Source organism: Carettochelys insculpta, chromosome 4 (assembly GCF_033958435.1).
Source record: "Carettochelys insculpta isolate YL-2023 chromosome 4, ASM3395843v1, whole genome shotgun sequence".
Lineage (NCBI taxonomy): Eukaryota > Metazoa > Chordata > Testudines > Carettochelyidae > Carettochelys > Carettochelys insculpta.
Window position 1 is genome coordinate 110,606,983 of NC_134140.1, and position 26,597 is coordinate 110,633,579.

The 26,597-nt window shown below is 39.6% G+C and overlaps 1 protein-coding gene across 1 annotated transcript in view; it reads left to right on the plus strand.

The window, feature by feature from the left end:
- The window catches only part of TBCK (TBC1 domain containing kinase), a 165,434-nt gene that overhangs the window by 58,030 nt on the left and 80,807 nt on the right, over positions 1-26,597 (plus strand). The window contains exons 18-24 of the mRNA XM_074993470.1: positions 2,414-2,476; positions 3,294-3,420; positions 4,416-4,466; positions 7,945-8,028; positions 12,270-12,355; positions 19,049-19,085; positions 20,661-20,822. Coding sequence (XP_074849571.1) covers positions 2,414-2,476; positions 3,294-3,420; positions 4,416-4,466; positions 7,945-8,028; positions 12,270-12,355; positions 19,049-19,085; positions 20,661-20,822 — 610 coding nt within the window. The remainder of the gene's footprint in view (positions 1-2,413; positions 2,477-3,293; positions 3,421-4,415; positions 4,467-7,944; positions 8,029-12,269; positions 12,356-19,048; positions 19,086-20,660; positions 20,823-26,597) is intronic.

The following is a 26,597-nucleotide window of genomic DNA, read 5'->3' on the forward strand; positions in this document are numbered from 1 at the left end:
CCCCTTCAGTCAACAAAAGGCTAGGAAAACTAAAGACTCGGAGGGAAAATAATCTCCTTTCCATCACCATCCAGAATGCATTCAAGACCACTGTGGGGTTTTAACACTATTTGCCCTGCAACCTGTGGTGCCTCTCAGTGCTTTTCAGCTGTAGTTCTCAACCTGAGCTTCTCACAAACAACCCAGCAGTATGCAGGCCATACACTGACTGCCTGTGTAGCTACAGCCCTGGTTCAGCAGCTTGGACCCCAATAGCCTGTCAGAAACACCAGCCCCACTTTAGCTTGCAGCAGCCTTGGTTACAACTTTTAGGGTGATTCCACTGTACTTGCAGTCCTGGGCTTTCCCCAGAAAATCTGTGTTGCATTGTGCACCTCTCTCCTGGACCGTCCAGAAGTATTAGGTCCATTGCACTTTTAAAGGAAAGTAAGATCCATTGGGAAACAAGTCTAAGAGAAAACACAGTTCAAGAAAGTTGGCATTTTGTCAGAGACATTATTAAGTTCACAAAAGCAAATTATCCCAAACTAGGAAAGATAGGCAAGAGACCACCCTGGCTTAACCAGGAGATTTTCAATGATCTGAAACTCAGAAAGAATCATACAAGTGGAAGCTAGGTCAAATTATGAAGGGTGATAATAAATAAAACAGATATGTAGGGATGAAACAAGAATAAATTAAGTATAGACATAAAGGGTAACTACAGGACATTCTACAAAGACGTTAGAAGCAGAATGAAGACGAAGTACAGGGTAGGCCAGTTACTCAGTGGGAAAAATAATAGATGTAGAAATGGCAGATGTGCTAAACAACTTCTATTTCATTTTTCACCAAAATGTTTGGTAGCAATTGGACGTTCAACTTAATGAATGACAGCAAAAATGAGTAGAATCAGAGCTTAAAAGAAGGAACAAATTAAAAATTACTTAGACAAGTTACATGTCTTCAGGTCACTAGGGCTTTATGAAATACGTAATAGAATAGTCAAGGAACTGACAGAAGAGAGATATGAACCATTATCTTTGAGAAGGCATGGAAGACAGGAGAGATCCTGGAGGACTGAAAATGAGCAAATATACTACCAGTCTATAAAAAGGGAAATAAGGAATTGCAGACCACTCACCTTAACTTCAGTAACCAGAAAAATAATGGAGCAAGTAATTCAGCAATCCATTTGCAAATACTAGGTGGTGATAAGTAACAGTCAGCATGGAATTGTTAAAGCACAAATCATGTCAAAGCAACCTCGTAGTTTTCTATGACAGGATGGGAGTGGAGGGTGCAGTAGATGTGGGTATTCCTTTAGTAAGGATCTCAATACTGTCTTGCATGAGCTTCTCATAAACAAACTAGGGGAACAATACTGAGGTGGAGCAACTATGAGGTGCATAACTGGTTGGAAAACCATTTAGAGAGAATAATCAGTGGTTCTCAATCGAGCTGAAGGGGTGCATTGAGTTGGGGTCCTGCATGGATCAGTTCTGGGTCCAGCTCTGTTCAGTATCTTCATCCAGTGATTTAGAGAATGGCATAGAGAGTACACTTATAATATTTGCAGATGACACCCAGCTGGCAGGGTTATAAGTGCTTTGGAGGACAGTATTAAAATTCATACTGATCTGGACAAACTGAAAAATGTTCTGAAGTAAATAGGATGAAATTCAGTAAGGATACGTGCTAAGCTCCCCTTTTGAAGGAACAATCAGTTGCGTACATACACAACAGGCACTTACTGCCTAAAAAGGAGTACTGTGGAAAAGGAACAAGGAATCATAGTCATAAAAAAGCAAACGTTGCTGGGGGGCATTAACAGGAGAGATATAAGCAAGAAACAAGAGGTATTTCTTCTACTGGGTTCTGATTAAGCCTCAGCTGGAGCAGTGTATCCATTTCTGGATGTTACATTTTGGGAAACCTGGGCAAATTAGAGAAAGTTCAGGGAGGAGCAACAAAAAATAATTTAAAGAATAACAAATCTGATTTATGAGGAATGATTGGAAAAAGTAGGCCTGAGTCCGGAGAATAGAAGACTGAAAGGGGCGGGGGGGCATCGTAATAGTTTTGAAGTACATAAAAGGATATGTGGAGAAGATGGAGAGAAATTTGTTTTTCTTTAACCTCAGAGCAAGGGAAGTTTATGTTGCACATTAGGAACTAATTTTTTAACTGTCAAAGTGGTTAAGCCCTAGAATAAATTGCCTATGGAGATTGTGGAATATCCATCACAGGATGTTTTTTAAGAGCAGATCGTGCAAACACCTCTCAGGGATGATTTAGGTAATATTTAGTCCTGTTATGAGTGTCGGGGTTTGTATTAGAAGACCTCATGAGAGTCTTTCTTATCTTACACTTATATGATTCTGTATGTTTTATGGGCTTTTTGTTTATTTAAAATGTTCTTTTTACATTCTAGGGTGACATTCGAGCAAAGTATGATGCCATTGATAAGGATACTCCAATTCCTACAGATAGACAAGTAAGATTCCTTTCTCGTTTCAAGTACTGTCACTTAAGAGAATGCCAATTTTTTTTTTCTTTACTGCAGTGGATGTTGCTGCTTATTGTTTAATGTTAGTTTCCCTCTCCTCAACCCCCAATTCTGTAATATGTTTATTCAATGCAAAGCAACATGGAGGGCCAAAAACAAACAAAACTAATACAAATTTAACAAATGCATAAAATGAAATATTGTTTTTAAAGCAAAAATGGTATTTTGAAACAAGAGTGATGTTAAAAAAAAAAAAAGTTTTCTCCCCTCAATACTTGTTTTGCACATTAGATTAGATGCTGAAAGACAGACCGCATCCACAAATCCCATCAGCTGAAGCTAAAGGCATGAAACAGTTCACAGAAATGGATTCCTTTCAGTTAACGTTCTCCAAGGAGTCCTGTAAAATTGGTAAATGGCTGAAGTTCTATCAAAAGGCTTCTTTTCAGCTAGCCCAAGAAATTGTTTTCAGCGAATTGGGCCATTTGTGATAATAAAGAACCAAGTGGCTTTAGAATAGTGAAAGATGCAATTTGAGAATTGAGCGCTTTTTATTTTTATGGGGAAGGGCTGCATTTAAAAACACAGAAGAATTCTTTTGAATCTGTGTGTGCAGTTCATGGCATGCTCCGTCTTCTCCAATTTGCTTTTTGGTAAGGAGTAGAATTAAATGGATTATTTTTGTATTGATGATATGGCCTAAATGTATTGGCTGTACTCCATTTCTTTCAAAATTGTGGAGTTTCTGTGGTGCCACCCCAAATAGTTTGTTTATTCGGGGTTTTTTTGCTTGTCTGAATTGTAGATTGAGGTTGATATTCCTCGCTGTCATCAATATGATGAGCTGCTGTCATCGCCAGAGGGACATGCAAAGTTTAGACGGGTATTGAAAGCATGGGTAGTTTCTCATCCTGATCTCGTATACTGGCAAGGTGAGTTCAACAGTTTGTCCATTCAGTTGTACAAAACAGAGGATTCTTCTTCGAGTGAAATGTGCATTTTAATCTAGGTGCGCACACATCCCTGGTTGCTAGAAAATTTTTCCCCTAGCCAGAGCCATTGGATTGGAGCAGCACCCCCTGGAACGGTTCCCTTATTGTGCCCAAAATAGGCACCGCAGTCCCATCCCCCGTTCAGTTCCTTCTCACCACTTGTGGCGGTTGCTGGAACTCCCCTCAGTCATTCGAGCAATTATCTTCTAGGTAGCTGGTAGCTTTGTAGTTAGTTCCTTGCAATTAGTTCTTTCAAGTGTAAATTAATTATTCATAACAAAAAAGCAGTCCAGTAGCACTTCAGAGACTAACAAAATAATTAAAGTGCTACTGGACTGCTTTTTTGATAGGATATAGACTAGCATGGCTATTTCTCTGTTAGTTATTCATAGATAGTAGTTAGAGTTAAGCTTCAGGCTGCAGGAAGGGTGGCTTTTAACATTTAAATTTCAGTGTTCGCTTGCAGACATGCCTCAAGACTATACTTATACTTCCTGTTCTATTTGTAATGTAAATTTGCTTCAGTTGCGTTTTATAAAAATTGAGTTTTCCTTTTGCATTTTAGCATTTCTTAAATGTCATCCATTTGGCTTTTTTTAAATGTTTATGTTAACTAATGCTACTTAGTGCAAAGTTAAAACTGCACATAGTGGTTAAGCTAGATCTTTTTTTTTTGGAATAACTTGCTGGAGCATTTGTGAAAATGGTGACAAATCTGGAAAAAGTCCAAATAACGTACTGAAGTGCTGTACTTCTGTGTTTTAAAATATGTTTATTGGCTGACAGTTTTCATATCTTTTCTCTGTGTACTGCATTAAGGTATTCTGGGGTCTTAATTACAGGTGTTTCTCTGGTATGCCAGTGCACTTCACTTACATATTAAGATTGTGAAAGAGCGGCTTTTTCATCGTTATTTGCACCTTTTCTTCCCTCAGGTCTTGATTCGCTTTGTGCACCATTCCTGTACTTGAATTTTAATGATGAAGGTGAGTACCTTCTCTCTAGAATTAAATCATATTTCCCTACACCTCTTGTGCCCATACATGTGCTATATATACCGTATTTAGCACCACAAACTGTTATAAACAAGATTTCAGTGAGTTTTAATGACAAGAGAAGTTTGAAGCTTCTCTTACTAAGGTCATTTGGATCAAATGATGTGTCACCCAGTGCTAAATTTTCATAACAGACTTATTTTAAAATTAATTTTAATTTGTAAACTAATTAGCAGATTCATTGCAGATATTGAGAAAATGTATTTTTCTTCGAATGACTGCAGATGTGTATTCTAGTCAAATGTGTGCAGTGTGCCAAAGTAAGAGAACCTTGCCTTCCTGTAACCATAGAGATGCCACAGTGCTAGCAGAACCCCTTATCGAGGCACATAAGAGGACTGTTGAACCAGCTTTAGATACCATTGAAGGAAAAATCTCTGGCCACTGTGCACACCTAGCCAGAGATTTGTCTCTCACTGGTATCTGTCGGGCCTGTTCTATCTTCCTTTGGTGTCATGCACTTCATGGGTATGAAGGTGCCACTGGCCACTTACCCTCTTAGATCATTCAACCCCAAAAAAGCAGGGAAGATTGTGGAATCCATATGAGTACATATCTCGAAGAACACTTACGAAACCATAATAACCATTTTTTTGTATCAGCATCCTGGAACTTCAAACATTTACAGTGTGTGTAGAGTATTTGAACTACCTATGAAAGGCAAAGTGATTCATGTGTTCAACAGCAATGCCACCATAATACACAATGGCTACGTCTACACGTGAAGCCTACATCGAAGTAGCCTATTTCGATGTGGCGACATCGAAATAGGCTATTTCGATGAATAACGTCTACACGTCCTCCAGGGCTGGCAACGTCGATGTTCAACATCGACGTTGCGCAGCACCACATCGAAATAGGCGCAGTGAGGGAACGTCTACACGCCACAGTAGCACACATCGAAATAAGGGTGCCAGGCACAGCTGCAGACAGGGTCACAGGGCGGACTCAACAGCCAGCCGCTCCCTTAAAGGGCCCCTCCCAGACACACTTGCACTAAACAGCACAAGATACACAGAGCCGACGAGTTGCAGACCCTGTGCATGCAGCATGAATCCCCCGCTGCAGCAGCAGCAGCCAGAAGCCCTGGGCTAAGGGCTGCTGCACACGGTGACCATAGAGCCCCGCACGGGCTGGAGAGACAGCGTCTCTCAACCCCCCAGCTGATGGCTGCCATGGAGGACCCCACAATTTCGACGTTGCGGGACGCGGATCGTCTACACGGTCCCTACTTCGACGTTGAACGTCGAAGTAGGGCGCTATTCCGATCCCCTCATGAGGTTAGCGACTTCGACGTCTTGCCGCCTAACGTCGAAGTTAACTTCGAAATAGCACCCGACGCGTGTAGCCGTGACGGGCGCTATTTTGATGTTAGTGCCGCTACTTCGAAGTCGCGTGCACGTGTAGACACAGCTAATGTGAGCAAGCAGGAAGTAGCCAGCTTTGTTAAGAAATGATAAACTTTTGCTGGTTTTGCGTCAAAGAATATCATTTCCACAGCCCCTCATTTACTACAGGCCCAGAATTACTTTTTCAATTGTCTTGACAGGCGTTTGTCCCAGAATCAAGAGTAGGCTGTCTAGATTAGTGTGCTGAGGTCCATCTTTGGACTTGTGTTCTCCTGGTAACATTGTGGTTGAATCCCTGCTATAGGTACGGGATACGGTTTTTAATTATAGACCCCGTTAACAGCACTTTCATAGTTTATATGTAAACAGGCTTCTTTTTCTGTGACTATTCTGTTGTACAGCTGGAGCCTGACTTCGGTTTTGTTGAATCTAGCTTTTCCAGTTCCTAGCTCTAGTAAGATAGCTTAAAACAGGCAAACAAAGCTTTGTTGGGAGATATTCCTGAGGAATGGAGAGTTCTGGTGGTTCTCAATGTTGTTGGGTTTAGTGGACCATCCCAGCCCCTCGATTCTGATGGCACTGCAGCATTCCCAGGCAGTTTTTCTCTCGCACTCTCTCTCTCAGATTCTAGTAGTCTATACATTTCAATTTTTCCTGCCATTTGCAGACAACAATACAGTTACACATACTTACACATTTCTTTGCTATTGATGGGGCATAAAAATTGTTCGATTGCTTTCTTATCAGTGTATGGTAAAAATAAGCAGTTTAGGATTAGAAGTCGCAAGATTTTCTGTTTGCAGTTGTTTGTATTTGAGTAAACATGAGGCCAGAATCTCATTTGCTAGGTGTTTGTTTACTAGATAGAGTGAGGGAGACAAACCACATGGGGCAGATGTTTATCACATCGCTTATTGTGCTTTTGGAAGGCACTAAGTTACTATGGCAATGAGGATAGAATAGGAAATTCTATAAACTAGAAACAGTCTAGCACTCAAAATGTACTTTGTAGATGTAGAAAAAATGTGCATTAACTGTGTCACCAAGATTAGTGGAATGTATAATTGACCTTTGATCTCTTGAGTTTCAGTTCACCACCATAGTTGCAAGGTTATCTTCATTCTTCATAAAGAATTCTTCCTCAGACATTCCACTGCAACTGCAAGAAGCCTCTAGCTCATTCCCAACCTTTTTGAGACAGGGATCCATTCTATCAATGTAGTAAGACATTGTGACCCGAAGCAATTCATAACATGAGGGGTAAGGGGGAATTCTCCCCTGTGAAAAATGTACCCTTCCACCCTCCAGCTTATACCCCTCTCAGCCCCAAATGCCACCCCCCCCCCAACCTTTGCTGGGTTGCCACTGCTCCCCCCAGTCCTCATCCTCCCTTCACTTCTCCTGCTGTTCGCGCGGTTCCCTGCCCTACCACGCTAAAATGATACTCAGTTTAATTGGTGTAACAGTTGGCTCGTTCCTGCTGGCCTTAAACAATTAAACTGAGTTCCATTTCAGCCTGGCAGGGCAGGGACTGGGAGGCAAAGGAAGAGTCAGGCAGGGCAGGAGCCACAAATGGTTCCTTAAAGAGCCACATGTGACTCAGAGCCACCCAGATGGTGACCCCTAGAAAATCTAATGGTGACTCATATTTGGGTCCTGACTGATAGGCTGGGAATCCCTTCTCTAGGTTGACAGATGTGGTCACTCAGGTTTTGGAACTTGGACAAGGTTAATGCCTGTATTTCAGTAAGTGATATGAGAAAAATACAGATCTGAAATTCCAAATTTTTGCGCTTCACCTCAGAACTAAAACATGTAAAAGTGAATTTGTTTGGATTGTCTATTGCATAATCAGTAGCAATAAAATATTTCATGAGCACCTTGAAAATATTTTTAAAGGAAAAGTGTTTTCATGTTTTACACTGTTAATTACTAAATGGGCAGACTGAGGAAATCAGGTATAAGCATTTCATTAGTAAATGAATGCTTTCCCATATAAAAATGTTTATTTTACACTCTCACTTCCTAGCTAATGTTGTCTTTTCCTAATTCTCTTTTAGCTCTTGCCTATGCCTGCATGTCTGCTTTTATTCCCAAATACCTCTATAACTTCTTTTTGAAGGATAACTCTCATGTCATTCAAGGTAGGTTGGCATTAGTTTCCTTTTCTTCTAATAAGACTCTGAATTATTTGTTTATGGAGTAATTATTAACACTGTGTTTTCAGGTGCATTTTGTTTTTTCTTTGGTGGCTTTGTAGTTGACAGAAGAAGGAACATAACCTTTTCAGCTTTATAGAAATAGCCAATTACATCATCAGAGAGCATATTAGAAGACCAAGGTAGTAATCAAAAGAGCAGTGACAAAACCAAACCAAACCAAGCCAAAAATAGGGAAGCGTGTGAAAATGAAAAACATACCAACAAATAGCAGCAAGAAACTTCTTGCTGCTTTCTGAAGTTGTTTAAAGAAGAAATAAGAATTTTAAAAAAGACTCCCTCTGCACTTCTTACCATGGAAGTCCCTTGTGGAGGTAATCCAAAGACACTTTAGTGCACACTGCCATTCTACTTCAGAGCAGAAAGTGAGAGGAGCAGGCAGAGACCAAAGCATGTTTTAGAGAAAACATTCACTTTATAGAGGATCAAGAATCAGAGGGAATGCCCCAGGCCTACACATGCAGTGCTACAATGACACAGCTGCAGTGCTTCAGGAAAGACACTATGATGGGAAGCATCAGCCCCTCAGAGTAGGTAACCCAGTTTTCTGAACGGTGGTGGCCAGGTGTATGGAAGAATTCTTGGGCTGATGTACTTCTATGTATCTCGGAAGTTATGTGGCCTTAAATATGGTTATGGCTACGCTAGAGTTTACAGTGGTACAGCTGCACCTAGTGTCCATCTACTATAAACTGGCGTAATTTCATTTGTAGCATAGCCATAGCCTATGTGTCTCAGGATTGTAGATTCTTCATAGTCCTGAGAGATGTAGCTGTGGGGCTGTAACTTGTCAACATAGAATGTCTCAGTAGTTTGAGCATTGGCCTGCTAAATCTAGGGTTGTGAGTTAAATCTTTGAGGTGGCCATTTAGTGGTACAGGGCAAATCCGTTTAAAAAACAAAACAAACAAAAAAAACTGTCAGGCTGGTGATCGGTCCTGCTGTGAGGGCAGAGGACTGGACTCAATGATGAGATGGGTACAGGTAGACCAGTTGTAAATGAGCTGAGAACAAGTCTTTTTGGGAGCCCTAAGAAAAGGGCTCCATAGCTTCTGCTTTTTATTTCTTAGCTTCAACAGCTGTATGTGTAAATAGTGGGAGGAGTGGGCTGTCAGTTCTTTTTAACATGGGGGCAAAGTGGAAATGAAAGTTGGGATGATTAAGATGCCTTCCAGGGAAGATTTTGATCTGAAGAAGTGGGTCTTTCCAAGGAAAGCTCATCACCTAATAAATAGTAACAGAGAGGGAGCAATGCTAGTCTATATACTATCAAAACAAAAAAACATAAAAAACAAATCAACAGGGCCAGATGAATACCCGGAGACAAGCTATTCCAAGATAGGCCCAAAAAAGCCAAGAGCAGAACATCACTGGCTGTTACCTACAGCCCCCAACTCAAACCACTGCAATGAATTATTAAAGACCTACAACCTATCCTTAATCAGGATGGCACACTCCAGAAGGCCCTAGGTGACAGGCTTGTTCTCTCCTGCAGACAACCTCCCAGCCTTATGAGGATCCTCACCACCAGCCACAGTCTATACCCCAGGAATACCAGTCCTGGAACCTTTCCTTGCAACAAAGCCTGCTGGCAGCTTTGTCCACATATGTATTCTGGAGATATCATCACTGGACCTAACCAGGTTATTCACAGAATCATGGGCACATTCTCATGTTCCTCAACTAACATCATATATGGCACCATGTGCCAACAATGCCCAGATGCTTTGTACATTGAACAGACTTCTAACTCCCTTAGACAAAGAGTTAATGGGCACAAAACAGACATAAGAACACTCCACAAACCTGTTCGTCAACATTTTAATGGAGTGGGCCATTCTGTTAATGACTTAAGAGTTTGAGTGTTACTGAAGAAAAATTTTTGCACCCCTCTTGAAAGGGAAACAGCCAAGCTTCTTTTATATTCAAATTCGGCACATTAACACGTGGTTTGAACCGGTATGGAAATTTTCTGAGTCACTATAGGGGCTCGTTTACATACTTGGCTTAATATAATTCTTGACCTCCCCCCCCACCCCTCTACCCTCTGATTTGCTCACCTTGATCATTTTTTTCTGATTTGTCCTCCTTGATTACTGCTTTTAGTTCTCTGTGCCTTAAATATTGAGTCTGTTCTGGTATGGCTATGGTCTGAAGAAGTGGGTCTGTCCCATGAAAGCTCACCTAATAAATTATTTTGTTAGTCTTTAAAGTGCTACTCGACTTCTTTTTTGTTTTCACCTAATAAATAATACTGTTAGTCTTCAAGGTGATGTGGGACAGCCTGCTTTGTTTTGTGAAGCCTTTCTAAGTAAGAAATTAAAAAACAGAGGGCCTCTACTTCAATCCACAATCTAATGTACTCCTTGTCATCCTTTCCCCACCATCACTAGCCCTTAGATGCCCTCTTGACAGCAATTCTAACAAGCATTATTCTAATTTGAATGATTTAACAGTTTGCACTATTCTGAAGGTTTGAGTAGGAAGGGTGTCTTAATAGCTCAGGTAAGGCATTCTCTGTTGACCTAACAATGTTTTGTGTCTTGAGATTCAAGCTTGCTGCTGTGTGAAAAGGAACAAAGGGTTATTCTGTTACACCTTTAGCTGAGCATACAGGGAAGTACTTTCAAAGTTTCTCTTTTGCCTTTTCTCTTTTTTGTGCAGAGGAGAGAGAGGGAAAATTAATGCTAAAAAGATAAATGTTAATTAATATGGTGCATAACTTCTCTCTCTTTCCCTATTGGTTGGAAATCAATATACCTGTTTACCACATCTCATTGAAATACACCACATGCATTTAAGACCCACAAATAAATGTTGTTACAATTGTTTCCCTTGCATGTTTTCTACCAAGGAAAAGCATTTATTTCCTCCCCTTGTCACCAGAAAGACATGGGAAAGTTTTCAGAAGGTCAACAAAAATTAGACATTAAGGTTGAGGCTTGAGGGTAATGTGAGAAGGGACTAAAAGATTAGAACTGCTTACTTTGGAATGGAGATAAGTGAGGGGGAGGTGTGATGAGAACATATGAAATGATGAATGACATGGAGAGAGCCATTCAGGAGATTTCTTGTTTGCACTTTATCATAACACAAAGGCACAGGCGCAGGTGATGAAGCTATAGGAGACATATATTTAAACCTTAAAAGCAAACTGATATTTTGTCCAATAAATAATTTGCCTGTGGAATTAACTGCTTTAGACTTGTTTTAGGTTGGAAGTTTAGAGAGATTTCTTTAAAAAGGTTGAGACTGGGATATGTAGAAGAATACCATTTGTCGTTTTGCCAGCTAGAATACAATGAGAGCTATTAATGTGCAGTTGTTAAGACCTAAAAAAAATGATCAAATGGGGTTAGGAACATGGCATGGTATTTGTAAATAAGCATATTATGTGGCCCTTTTTTCTTGCATTGCAGCATCTGGTATGGGGATATTGGGTTAGTTGGACTTAGTGTGCTCTGATTTGGTTGTTTCTATGTTTTTGATATTCTATGTCAACATATTTAGTACAGTTTTAAAGGAAGGCTTTGTGATAGTTTGCTTAGTTTGGTGTGCTGAACTTTTTCCTAGTCCCTGGAGGAGCAGGGCAGGATGGATCACGTCTAATTACGTCACTGCAGCTTTAGCTCTTCACCCCTTATCAGAATAAAGACCTTTCTCAGTGCAGAAAGGTGCAGCATATCTCATTTCTGAATCTGCCCTAAACAACTGAAGCTAAGTTTGTCAGATTTATCAGATGCATTACCCCATAAGAAGTAAGATATGTAAGAGCAATTAAAGGTTTACAAATATAGAATATCAAATTCTGCCACAGAATAATTCATATAATAAAATTCCAGCCACCTTGTTCAGCTGGACCTAAATTAAAGGTTTTCAAGAAGAATTGTGACTCTTCAACCGACCATTCACTAATCATGTAATTCTATACAATAATTATAGTTTATGAGTCTGGCTATACAAATAATAATGATATTTAACAAACTACAGTATATCTGTGCAAAATCACCACAGGCACAAATTTCTTGTTGAAAAGGGAATGTGCTTTAGGGAAGTTAATTGTGAATCTGTTTTCATATTGTTTCAGGTATATGTATTCCTTGTGTGGGAGTTACGTGGGCAGTTCATTATTTTCGCAATGATCTTAAACATTGTTGTCATTTCAGAATATCTGACCGTGTTCTCCCAGATGATTGCATTCCATGACCCAGAGCTGAGTAACCACCTCAATGAAATTGGCTTTATTCCAGATGTAAGTACTAAAGGTTCCTGTAAATGCTATGTAATGAAGTTAAAGAGGAGACAAGACTGACCAATATAGTGGATCATGCATAGATAGGCAAAACTTACTCCAGTGTCGGAAAGACTTTACTAGGCCATATGTATCACATAAAGGGAGGAAAAAAAATCTGTTCATCTATATAAGTCAGGATTTTATGAAAATGAACTGCACAAGACTGAGAAAAGCAAAATGCAAGCTCCCAGTGTGGTGGGACACAGGGCTGCAGCAGAGCCATTCGGACATGCTGACCATTAATTTAGCAAATGAATTGGATGAGCACCACAGAATATATATAATATATATATAAAGTATACATTCCCTGAGCCCACTTCAGAAACTTATATGTATCAGGGTGCCTCCAACAATGACTCCTGTGGCAGGTTGTGCTACCATGGACCTCTTAAAAGCAATTTATTTGTACACATTTTTATTCTTTTTATTAAGGTGGTAGTCAGGAGTTCCAATCATTATCAAGACTTCACTGTGCTGTTCTCTCTACAGATGCACAGGCAGATACAGTACTTTCCCAGAGAACTAAAAGCCTAAGAGAGATGATAAATCAAGGGAGTAGAATAGAAACAATATGTTTTAGACAAACAGTATTTGCATCATACAAATAAGTACATTAGCAGTCCCTGACTCTTCTAAAACCTGGCTGCTTCTGCTGAGAGAAGTCATCTTTCCTAAATCACCTGTCAATATTTCTTTTCCCTGTTTTGCTTTTTTAAATTAGTAAGAGAGAGGGGTGTTTTTGCACCTTTAAAAAGGCAGTCCAGATCCATCAAGGTGAAGGATATGGACTTCAGTAATGAGATCCGAACCAGAGTTTTGTGCTTGAGTACTAATCCTGTCAGAGTAAACCCTGATTAATCTTTCATCATTGGAAAGCAGGCTCCTGCTGCAGGAAAGATTGTGTTTCCTGGCACCTTTCCATTTACTTTGGGGTCATGCAGCTCTTAGAATAATGAATGTTGTGAAGCTTGAATGGTTGTGAATATTGTTGACGTGGAGCCTGGATTAAACATATTGTGGTGGTTCGGTGATTTACATGTAAATGGCGATATTTGTAAGGTGAATTTTTATCCTTTTTTCCCCCTACTGTGCTTTGTAGCATGAACTTATAAATATTTTACACCGTCTGTTCTATATTTTGCCAAAAAATCTAACATCAAAATCTGTGCATTTTTTAAGGTAAGAAAAACAAGGAAATGAGCCACATTCCTAGAAGGGAAACTGTGTTCATAAATTATTCTGAATAGCTTTCAACTGCAAGTAATGGAAGCTAGACACAGTTGTCAGCTGGCCATTAACAGAGATGACAAGGTCTGGCTGCAGTTACTTGATTTCATCTTGGTAATGCTGCTGTCATAGCTAGGCATTTCACACTGGATTCAGTGATATGTGGGAGGTATCCGTAATAAAGTTTTATCTAACTAGATTAAAAGAACACTTGCTGCCAAGGTACTTTTTATACTTTTAAACAACATATTTTCCTGTTTGTTTAAAACAGCTCTTGGAAGCCTACATTAAACTGTCCTTAATGAAATATTGTTTTCCCTCCTGCAAGTACATGCTTGTTCACTCATGAATATTTGATGTCTGTTTTTTAATTTTAATTTAATAGGAAGCAGTTACTTTGTATTTAACGTTTTTGGGGTGAGAGATGGGGATGGATGGAATTAAGTTGAATTCTTTACATCTGTCTTGCTGGCTTGTAGGTACTCTACTGCTTTCCTTCAAACACTTACGCATATGTTTAACTTTACACATATGAATAGTTTATGTAAGCACTTGCATTGTGCTGCAGAAATTAAAATTGAGTGCGTAAGTTTTGAGAAGGTCAAGGGCTGTGTTACCAGTATCTGAATAGGGCGTTGAAATAGGATGCACAAAATTTGAATTTTAGTCATAGGATCATAGATGATAAGGGTTGGAAGAGACTTCAGGAGGTCAGCTAGTCCACCTCAAAGCAAGACTAACCCCAACTAAGTCATTACAGCCAGGGGTTTGTCAAGCTTTTCTATAAAAAAGCTCTAAGGATGGAGATTCCTCTTCCTCCCAAAGTAACCCAGGTCAGGTCTTCACCTAGTGAAGTAGTTTTTTGCTAATATCAGTTGTGGTGTTATAATTCTGCCACAGTATTGCTGGGTAACCTGGAACAAAGTATTTTTGTTCTCTGTGCTTGGCTTTCTCTTTATCACAATAACTCACAAGGCTGCGGAAAAAGTTTATATGGCTTTCAGGAATATGCAGGGTTGTCACAATTATAAAAAACTTTGAAAGGGGTGGTTTAAGCCAATTTCTAAGTTTAGCATTTAGGAGAAGACCTAATGTGAGAGGCAGAGTAGCTCACATTTGTCCCCTTTAGGATTCTTACGCATTCTGAGCGTCTGGAGTAATCTTTGTAAGAGACAGGGTACAGAACGTGGATAGACCTTGGGTCTGACCTAGCATGACAATTTATATGTTCCTAGGTTTTTTTTTTGAGGAAAAATATTAGTTTACCAAAGTTATGAGCATTTGAAAATCAGACTAAATATGTGCAGTCTATATGTTTATTCAGTCTATGAATTCGACATTTACTGGAAGACATGTATATTACATGGGTTGGCAATTACAGTAGGTTTTTCTTTTAAGAATTGCCTTGCTAATTAAGTAAATATACTGAAGAAATTATCATCAGACTTGGGCTGTTTTGTAGATGATGGTGATGGTGGTTATACCTGGAACACATTTTACTGTAGAGTTACCTTCAGTCTACCTTAACATAGTTTTTGTCTGGGAATTTCCTTCTCCAGAGGGACAACCTAATAGGTAAATCTACTTTATGTAAGTTCTCAGAAAACTGATTAAAAATTCAAATGATAATTGCAGTAATTTTGGGGAGGATGGGCTGTATTTTTCATAGATTAAAAACTGGTGGACTCCCTGCTTTTATGTGTACAACTAAACCTTGTGTATTAAACATTTATAATTATAGAACTACAACTCATGATCTCAGATTATGTCTCAGAGAAATCTACATTTACAGTTGTAAAAAAGGTGTATATTTTGAGTCTTTGTTTTTAATGTTCTTTTTATGTTGAATTTCAGGTGATCTGTTTTTGTTATTTTATCTATTAAGTTCAAGTATTGTTCTGATTGAGTACTGTGTAAATTTTCTTTGAAATAGTAGTAGTTGAAAGAAAGATGCAGGAAAACTAACTAGTCTACAAATCCATTGCAGTTTGTGTTACAGTAGAAAAGGGTTGAATGTCACAGCAATTAAAGTTTTAGCCTAAAAGGAATCATAGCACGTAGTTATTCTACCCTGAGGTTGCTAGAGGGCAGTATTTACTAAGAATAACTTTATTTTGAAATGTAGTGATTTGGCTTGGTAAATATGGCAGCATATATTTTTAATTCATGTTTATGAGGCAAGTACTTTTAATCAAATGCTCTCCTTTTGGAGCTTCATTTTTCACTTTTGACCTGCTATAGTGGACTAAGAAGACATGAAGGAGGGAAGCTGAACAATGCAGTAGCGTTCTCTTGCTTGAAATAAAAAACAGTGGACAAAACAATCTCTTTATACTTACAGCTATACCCTTTCGTGTTGTAACATTATGTTTTAGGGGGAAGAAACAAGGATAATTTCCCCTTCAACTCCTATAGTAATTTCTCTTATAACTAACTGCTCCTTTAAGACTGTCTGGCCTGATATTTTGACATATTAGGCAGTGATGTTTGTAGCCGAGTCTGTTTTAGGGATAAAGTTTTGACTGTCATATTTATTGTTATGCTCAATAGTTTGGTATGTTTCTTTTTCTTTTATGTTTTGAAAGAGAGGTTTGCACAGCTGAAGCTGGAGGCGTTTGAATTTACAGCTCTGTGTGTGTCATTTTGAATGGATGCAATCTATTTGATTAACACAGTTTTTGAAAAATCATATCAAAAGGCTGAATGGATCTTCTTCCAGTTCTCACTTAGCTGCTTCATGGGCAAGGGAGGATGAGAAAATGGCCACAGCAAAATGCCTATCTCAAAGCAAACAGTATGCCTGCAAGGGGGATAAAAATCTTGCATCTGGCCTAGGTCAGATGACTTGGGCTGCAAGACTGAATAATTGCTGTGTGGATGTTCAGACTTAGGCTGGAGTCCAAGCTCAAGACTCCAGGAGTGTGGACTTCAGGAATGTGGAGCGTCCTAGATTTTGGGCTGCAGCTTAGCCATGAATGTCTTTACATAAAAATGTTTTGTCCACAGCTCAAGCCCCACAAGCCTGAATCAGCTGACTAAGCAATCTGTGCTCATGCTGCAAATCTTTAATCTCCATGTAGATGGACCCACAGAGAAGCTTCCAGCTATGTTAAATGCTTTCTTTTTTAGTAGATGTACTAGTCCACTTTGTATAAATGATTAAAAACATGATTACAGGGCACAAACACTGTTTCAGGCTTTTCACATGGTAGTGGAGAATATGAAGTTCTTGATGTAATGCTCTACAAGAATGCACTCATGGAAGATGATTGTGCTAATGCGGCACATCAAAAATGGTAAAAGAATTTTTCCTGTCAGAAACGGAACCTTTCGGTATAGTGAGGTCCATTTATAAAGACCTGAGTGCATGCTGGAAATACCAACCATTTAGTCCTGTCAATTTTTCTGTTGCTGTTAAAAGTAGTGGTTTTAAGGAACATTACACCTAGAGTGGCTTTTATAATAAACTTTGGGGAGCTACATACCAAGGAGCACTTCAACAGACAGACATTCATCAGTTCCACAATACCACAGCCTGTCCCAGTGAAGAGTGTTTGTTTATTTAGTCTGTAGGAGTAAGGAAATACAAAATGAAGGCTCATTAGCAGCACTAATTTGTGTCTTTCATGATATAAAGGTAATACATTAAGCTATACATCTAACTAAATGGAAGCTCTCCAAAAATGAAAAGTACAGCATATATGTGGTTCATTTGAGTTAAATTTGATGTTGGAGTTTTAACTTTTGCATTCCTGACTTCTTGTAGTTTTCTGTGCAACTTCTGCTTACTGTCCATGTAGATTTTCCCCTTTAAATTGATAAATATTTTCTTTAAAATTAAGAAACACTTGAAATGGGATGAGCACTTTGAGTGTTTCACTTACTGAAGAGGGCATAACTTTTTAACTGACTTTCATATTTATTGTGTCGTTAAGTGCATAAAGAGAACTGTTTGAAAGCCTTACAAGATCGTAAAGTAGTTAAGTCCCAGAAAGCCTGTAAGGTAACATAAATACTTAAACTGCCTCATTGCAGAATAAGTGCCCAAGCCACCCTAAATCCTTTACATTATGTAAATTTTAGGCATAAGCACCTAAATTTTAATGTCATAAAAGACACTTATAAGTGCATTAAGGCTGAATTGTACCCATTGCTGTTCATTGAAAAAAAAAATCACACTTAATATATTAAAATCTCGCTTAATGGATGTCCAAACTGAAAAAAGAAGCAGATATACCAGGTGCATGTCTCAATAATTCTGAATACCTGTACCTTTCTGTGTGTTCTACTGCACAGAACCATTTCCTCTTGTTCATAATTTCATTATCCAAACAATTTTGTTTTTCATACATGGCTCTGTACTCGAAGATTGCCAATTTGCAGATGTCTGAGATCAGTAATTGTAGAGTTATCTTTGTGTGTATGTGGGATGGGGACTGTGATAAGACAAGGGTTTGGGTTTTTAGTTTCCATGAAACACTAAAGTGGCTGAAAATATTCTGCTTGGCCTTTTGTACATAAACAACACAAATAAAAACTTCTTTGAGTAAAGGAAAATTCAGAGAGAAATTCAGACCTAAAAGTACACACGTCTCATTTAACAAGTATTTTACTTACGTATACTCACTAAAACGAGGGACACATATACTTACCATTGTTCGCTATGCAAGTGAACTTCCCCCACTTATGCGAGCCAGCCCCCGTGTCCCTGGCCGGGGCGTGGTGAGACCTGCAGTCCCGCAGCTAGAGCTGAGCCAGCTGTGGGGTCCCTGGCCAGGGCGTGTGGGGAGACCTGTAGCCCAGCAGGGCCCGCACCCAACGCTCCCCCTGTGGCAACTCCCTGCGCACCTCCCCCACCCAGTCCCAACATTCCCCCAGCCCACAGCTCCCCACACAACCCCCTCCAGCCCACTCACAACACCCACCCCATCTCGTTCCAAACCCCTGGCTGCCGCCCGCACCCCCAGGTGCCTCTGTTGCAGCCAGGAGAACCAAGCTGCTACCTCCTCCACCTGAGCTGCCTGCAGGTTTTAACCCTCCCTCCTGCTCATAGCCCCAAACTGCCCTCAGCCTTTAAACCTTTTCCACCACCCCTGCCCCCCAGGTTCACTTACTTTTCAAAAGCAGCCGCACGCTGCCACTTCTTCCACCAATTAGGGGCACTAGGAACCAAACAGAGACTTTAACATGTACTTAATGGTAATTTAGTGTCCCTCTTATGAGTTTTTGCCTACAAACAAAAAGTTAGGAACCAATTTTGCTCATACAGCGAGGGATGAGTGTAATGTTATCTTTAAGTTATATTTATATGAAGATGTCCTTATTATCAAATGCTGTACAACTTTAAATGTAATAGAAAATCAATCTCAACAAGGCTTTTAGCTCATAACTAAATGTTTTTTCCCTTTTTTTTATTTCTCATAGTTGTATGCCATACCTTGGTTTCTCACAATGTTTACACGTGAGTATATTTTTGATTTAAATTGCAATACTGCATTCATGTGTAACTTCACCCATTTCTCCATAGAATATACATTTCCAGTTAGACTGGAGAACTGTAGAGCCTTCCCTCCTAGAAGTTTAGTTCAGACTCACTCCAGGTTAACTGGTGTCCACAGGAACCCAAACCCTTATGCAACATACATGGAAAACCAGTCTTTTCAGTTCCATATATCTTGGAGAAAACTGGCCTTTTCCATCTTCAGATTGAAAATAATCCTTCCATTTCAGAGAGAACATTTTCCAGGCTTCCTGTAGTTGTAATCTTCTGTCTCTTGTTTAAACATATCCTTATTAAACTGTTTTGTTGTGCCTCTCTCAATTAGTAAATCACTCTGATCACCTCCAGAAGAGCAGTGGTCTGTAGTTACCCATAGGAATGGTCATACTGGATCACATCAATTTTGGTACCTAGCTCAATATCCTGTCTTGACAGTGGCCCGTGCCAGATGCTACAGAGGAAATGAAGAGAACAGGGCAATTTTTAGTGATACCATATCATCTAGTTTCAGTGTACAGATATGGTTGGTTTAGGGACTCCTTGAGCATGGTCTGTGTGTCCCTGACCATCTTGGCTAATGGCCATTAATGGATCTGTTTTCCACAAACTTTCTGGTCCATTCAGTCAAACCTTTTGTGAGCAAAGCAATTCTTCCAATTTTTTCCTCTATTCAGTAATAATAATAAACTTACTTAAGCATGTTGGATAAAATCAGGATATTTTTAGTATTTTATGCACAGACTGCTGTTAGCAGTGTTCCCTGTAAATTGAGCGCCTATTCAGCTGGTCAGGAGAAATTCAGATGCCACTGAATTGATTAGTGATACACCCACAGCTAGATTTTTGTTTCAGTTGGTGATGCATATTCTCACATGCCTTGGTGCACATAAAAATTTATTCTGCATCTGAATGGAAAAAATCTACCTATGAATGGATAAAATTGTATGGAACATTGGCCTTTTCTTTTCTTTTCTTTTCTTTTCTTTTCTTTTTCTTTTCCCCCCAACGGAAAGGTCAGACTGTCTTCACAGTAGAAAAACTACTTGTGAATGTTCAATCAGCTAAGAAGTATTAGAGAGGTAGCCATATTAGTCTGTAGCTTTGAGAACAACAAGAAGTCTCGTGGCACCTTATAGACTAAGGTGCCACAAGACGACTTGTTGTTCTCTAAGAAGTATTGTATACATTTGTTTTTCACTCTCTCCCTTCTCCCCAATCCAGTAGTAATCTTGTGCATGATTACGGATGGCTCCAAATGAGAGAGACCTATCCCTAAACTGTGTACTTTGACAAGAAAAAAAAATCCACAGAAGTGCATATTTAATATTGAAATCAAATGTTGATTGCCATAGGGAATAAAAAATCGGCATATGAAAATATATCTATAGCTAAACATATTTTGTCTTGTTTGTTCCCAAATTAAAAATCAGTCACTTTGAGGCAACAATAAAAGTTGTAGAAGGTTGGTCATATACATTTTATGAACTTAACATGGTTTGTTATAATTAATATTTTGCTACCTGTGCCATCTTGCAGATGTCTTTCCATTGCATAAGATTTTCCATCTGTGGGATACGTTACTGCTTGGGAATTCTTCTTTTCCGTTCTGTATTGGAGTCGCTATTCTGCAGCAGCTGCGGGACCGGCTTCTGGCTAATGGATTCAATGAATGCATTCTGCTTTTTTCAGATTTACCAGGTATATAAATGATGCCCTTTTAAAGTATTGTTGCATATATATATAATGTTAATGTCAAACCTTTCTGAGGTTTAGAAAATTAAGCTTATGTTAACTTATGATAGAGTGTTTAGCACCTGTTCCAAAGCCCAATGAAGTCACAAACGTCTCCATTTTCTTCAGTGATGCCTAGGTAAGATCTGTTATCTGGGTTCAGATAAAACATGGAGAACTCAGTGAAATTTAGAGTAATTTAAAATAATTAATACATTTAAAATTTAAATAATTGGTTGTCGTGCTACAGGCAGGAAGTGGTGAAGTTAGTCAAATTTATCTTTAATGAATTGCTCGTTCAGCTCTGCTCTTTTCATTATTGCTATGCTTATCCCATTATATGATGTTAGCTGTATCCTGCCCTTCTGCAGAATTACATTTCTTGCTGTGGAAGCAGTCACTGGAGCAAAAATACAAAAAGTAGTTTAAAAGCAATAAAGAAGCATTGTTTAAAGCAGTCTGCACTTGAAATTGAAAGCTCAAGAGATTGTTTGCATAGAAGTGAAGTGAACTCCAGGTTCCCTTAGCCACTATACAGCAGTACTGCCCTCTTATTCAGTGGATACTCATGTGACTTAACTCCGTGTACAGAACTTGTGTCTCCTGCAAATAAAACAGTCCTGCATGTAAGAATCATGCTTCAGCCTTACTTCTGAGTAAACACTTACTGGATATTAAAAGATATTTGAAATTAATAAACTTAGACTGGAAGATGTGTATCCTTTATCTTGTATTTAATATTCAAATAGCACTTTGAACATATAAAACACTTCCCTGCTTAATTATACTTTATTTCTTGAGCACAGCAATTTACTTTAATACCATCATCCCAACTTTCAAGTTCTATGTTCAATGGTTAAAAAAAAAAAAGAGCCCAGCAATTTTTTTGTCTTCAAGATGTGTTGCCCCTGTGCATTCCAGTATAGGTGTGCTTGCCCACGATCATTGGAAGACTTTTCCCTAGCGGCACCCATCAGGTTGGCTGTATTACCCACTATGGTTGACATCCTGCCGATGTTGCATATATACCCCTGCCGACCTGCACCCCACTCAGTTCCTTCTACAGTCATTGATTGGAGCTTGGGTCTTGCTTCCAAGTACCTGGTTTTCCCTAGTCCGCAATTTGGAGTGTAGATTAGTTTGTTGTTCTCCAGTTAGTAATTTCTTAGTCAGAAGTGGAAGGTTCTCCCCTCCCCTTTTGTTTCGTGCTCTCAGGGTGAGCAGTGGCTCCCAGTGCTTCAAGCTGTGTTCAAAATGTGGCAAGCATGTGCCTACATGCGACCCGTACGCTGCATGCCTGAAGTGTTTCAGAGAAAGTCATCTCCCAGACAAGTGCTCAGTTTGCTGAGGAGGAGGTTAAGCCTAGAACTAAGAGGGAGAAAGACCAGAGACTTAAGCTCCTTCTCATGGAGTCGATGCACCAGACACACCAACAAGACACAGTCTCGTCTGCCTTGGTGAGCAGTGCACCTCCCTCTGTGCCTCACTGTGCTGAGAATTGAGGACATCAGCACTCTTCCCTGAGATATGGTAATTTGTCCATGTCTCAACAATGAAGAAAAAGAAGTGTGTAGAGAGTGGTGTCCTCTGAGGCACTGACCCTAGTGCAGCCTAGCATTTCAGCCCTGGCACCATTGACTCTGGTACTCAGGATGGGACAATCTAGTCCAGTATCTGTGGACTCCCCAGGTGCCCTGGTAGTGGATAAAGACTTTGACTTGCCTTCCATGACTGATACCATTTGAGGCAGTGTGGGACCTCATTAAACTAATAGTGACAGCCCTGGAACCATGTCAGCCTGCACCGGGATATTTGTCTATCTCGGCACTGACTGTGTCTATAGCCTTGGGCCCAACACTGCTTACATTGGCATCAGCATCAGCGCTGACCCCAACTTTGGCACTGATGCAGGTGCACGAAGACCACATGGCACTGTCGATGTGGTGGATGGCACAGACCCTAGTGCACTTGGCTCCACTCCCTATGGTGGCATCGACTACAACATCAGCGTGGCCAGCACCACAGCCAACTGGCAACAGTGGCGCACTTGCTCTGTTTATCTCACTAAATTCAAGCAATTCTCTATTTGGTGCCAGCACGCTGGTCTGTCCCCTATGCAGGCCCCAGTGCCCCTCCTATTGAACTATTTCTTGTACCTCAAACACCAGGGTCGATGGCATCGTCCCTCAAAGTGCATTTAGCTGCTATTTCAGCCTTCCTCTGGGGATGGGGACACATTCCTTGTTTGTAAATCATGTGGTGAGCCATATTTTCAAGGGCCTGGGCAGACTTTGTCATGAGGTGCCAGCCTCTGTTCCCTCTTAGGACTTGATTCTCTCATGTCCGATGGCTCCCTGCTTTGAACCACTGGCCACCTGGCCATCTTAACAACTATCACTTAAGGTGGTGATCCTGGTTGCTGTTACATCATCCTGGCCGGTGTGCAGATTGGAGGCCCTTACCTCAGAGTCCCTTATACTGTATTCTATAAAGGCAAGGTGCAGCATTGACCGCACCCTGCATTTCTTCCAAAGGTGGTGTCAGCTTTTCATGTTAATCAGGACATTTTTCTCCTGGTGTTTTTTCTGAAACCATATGTTTCTGACAATAGCATAGCAGGTGCTCCACTTTTTGGATATGAGGCAGGCTCTGGGCTTGTACTTGGACTGTACCAAGCCTTTCTGCAAATCTCTGCAACTGTTCTTGGTGATTGCAGAATGGATGAGGAGGCTTCCAGTTACATCACAGTGCTTGTTTTCCTACATCTCCTGTATCCAGCTGTGCTATGACCTGGCTAAGGGTACAGCTACACTACAGGGAAGATTGACCCTGCTTCAGTCGATCTCCCAGGGTTCAACTTAGTGCACCTAGTGGGGATGTGCTAAATTGAATTTATAGGGTTCGCCCTTTGACCCTAGTACTGCCGCCCCCCCCCCCCCCCCCCATTAGGTGTAAGGGAAGTCAGTGGAAGCACAGGTTTCCATCTACCTCCCTTAGTGGAGATGGCGTGGAAGTCCAAACTAAGGTATATCAACTTTAGCTGTGTAATTAATGTAGCAGTATGTGTTGTTGCTTAGTTTTAAAGGAAGTCAGACTAAGGAACTGGTGGAAGTCACTGACTAAACATCTGAGAACAAGAGTTTTTTCAAGAGCTGAATTAGCCTTTGACAACAGTAGCCTCTTGTATGGGCTCAGACAGAATATTTTGTTCTTTCTAATTTATTCAGCTAATTCAGTTCAAAAAATAATTCATTGAAAGTTAAGAAACAAATTGGGATTTGAAAAAAGTAGAAAAGCTGCTTTTCTTCTCCAAATCTCTCAACAAAAGCTAGATCTGAGAGGATAAGATTGTTTCCAGTCATCATGTCTTTCAAGGCTGTAGAATTTGTCCATCAGTTCATTTCAGTAACTACTGATACGCTTTCCTTTGTTTAACTAATCACTTTTAGCCAGAAAACATGATTTGATAAACATTTCTTCCTATGTATCCAGCATGTTTAAAGTAGTTTTATTTCGTGATGCTGATAATAATAATAATAATAATAATAAATCTTGGTTATGTACATTTTAATAGAAAACAGACTTTCATCCAAGTAGTTTGACACATATCACAATATAAAAAATTAATCAACACCATTATCTAATATAGTAAGGATGTAAAATATATTAATCTGAATAAATTCAAATTAAGCTATTCACATATCTAAACCAATGTGTATAGATATTGCAGAAAAGTAGCACCAAATTCAGTGTAAAGACTTTTCATAAAGGCATAGATTTCAAGGACGGAAAAGACTATTGAGATGCTCTGACGTCCTGTCTAACACAGGCCTTAGAACTACAGCATGTCTTTTAGAAAAATGTTGAGTTTTGATTTAAAATGTATAGTTTATGGGGAATGGAGAATTCATCACAGCCCCTGGTAATTTGATTTAAAATGGACAGTTAATGGAGAATTCATCACAACCCCTGGTAATTTGATTTAAAATGGACAGTTAATGGAGAATTCATCATAAACCCTGGAATTTGTTCCAGTGGTCAGTTACTATCATGCTTCATAATTTATGTCTTATTTCCAATCTGAATTTCTCTAGCTTCATATTCCAGCCACTGGATTGTGTTACACCTTCGTCTGCTAAACTAATGAGCCCATTATTAAATATTTGATCCCCTTGTAAACATCTAAATCTTCCCTTTTTGTTAAGCGAGATAGATTGGGCTTATTGAGTCTACCACCACAAAATACATTCTTTAATTCTTCAGTGATTCTTATGGCCCTTCTCTGAACCCCCTTCAGTTTATCAACACCCTTGTTGAATTGTGGACACCAGAGCTGGATACAGATTCCAGCAATGTTCGTGAAAGTGCTATATATAGAAATAAAATGACCACTCCACTCTTACCCAAGATTCTGTGTTTATGCATCACATTTATTCTTTTGGCCGCAACATCATGCTAGGAACTCATGTTAACCTGCTTATCCACCACAATTCCTAGATCTTTTTAGAGTCACTGCTTCCCAGGATAGACTTTTCCCTGTACTATAAATATAGCCTTGGTTCCTAAACGTATATATTTATTGTTTGCTTGTATCCACTTTACCAAGTGATCCAGATTGTACTGACTCAGTAATCTGTTCTCTTCTCTCACTCTCCCAATATTATGTTTACATTTAGATCATAGGTAAGAGTGTTACATAGTGTAGGGCCAAGAATTGATACCTGTAATGCTCTACTAGAACTACATCCATTTTTGAGACTTGTCAATTAGCCAGTTTGTAATCTATTTTATGTGTGCTATGTTAATTCTATATACTAATTTGTTAATCATAGGGTGGTGCAATAAAAAGTACAGAAGTATATTAGTCTATGCATTTATCAACCAGAATTGTAATGGCATGAGAAAAGATATCAGATTAGTTGAACAGGATCTGCTTTTCCAAAAACCCCACGTTGATTTGCATTAATTGTATTATTCACCTTTAATGAATTATTAATTAAGTGCTGAATCAGCTGCTCTGTTACCTTGCCCAGGATTGATGGCAGGCTGACAAGCCTGCAGTTACTCACGTCATCCTGTTTACCTTTTTAAAAAATTGGTCCAATACTAGTTTTACGGCTTCTAACATTAACAATCTAGGAAGGTCCTCACCCAAATCTGTTTGTTTGTTTGGTTTTTTTTGAAATTTGGACCTTCTGATTTAATAATGTTGAACTTCAGTAAATTCTTTTTAAGAACATCTAGAGGTACTAGTGGAATGGAAGGACTATTGCCATTATATGCTGAGACTATATCATCTGTTTATTTCCCAAACATAGAATGAAAATAAATATTGAACATTTTCGCTTTTGCTGTATTATGGATAATTCTATCATTTATGTGTAATAAAGGTCTAGTGCCATTGTGACAATTCCTTTTTGGTTTCTACTATAGGTAAAAACTCCTTTTTGTATTTAACTCTGCTCACCATATACATTTCCTTGTGTCCCTTGGTTTCCCTTATTTTTTTTTCTCTTATTCCTAACTTCTGATTCATATCCACTACTGTCATGTTATCAACTTGTTCTTCGAGTGTCCCCATGGGTGCTCCACATTAGGTGTCGGGCTCGCCCGGCGCTGCAGATCGGATCTTCCAAGCAGTTTCTGCCGGACCGTGCATGCGCCAGGGCGCACCGCTCCCTTGCGCGCTCCTGGCCACGTGCGCGATCCGGTCCCTGCCAGTTCCTCTAAACCGCCGTCGGC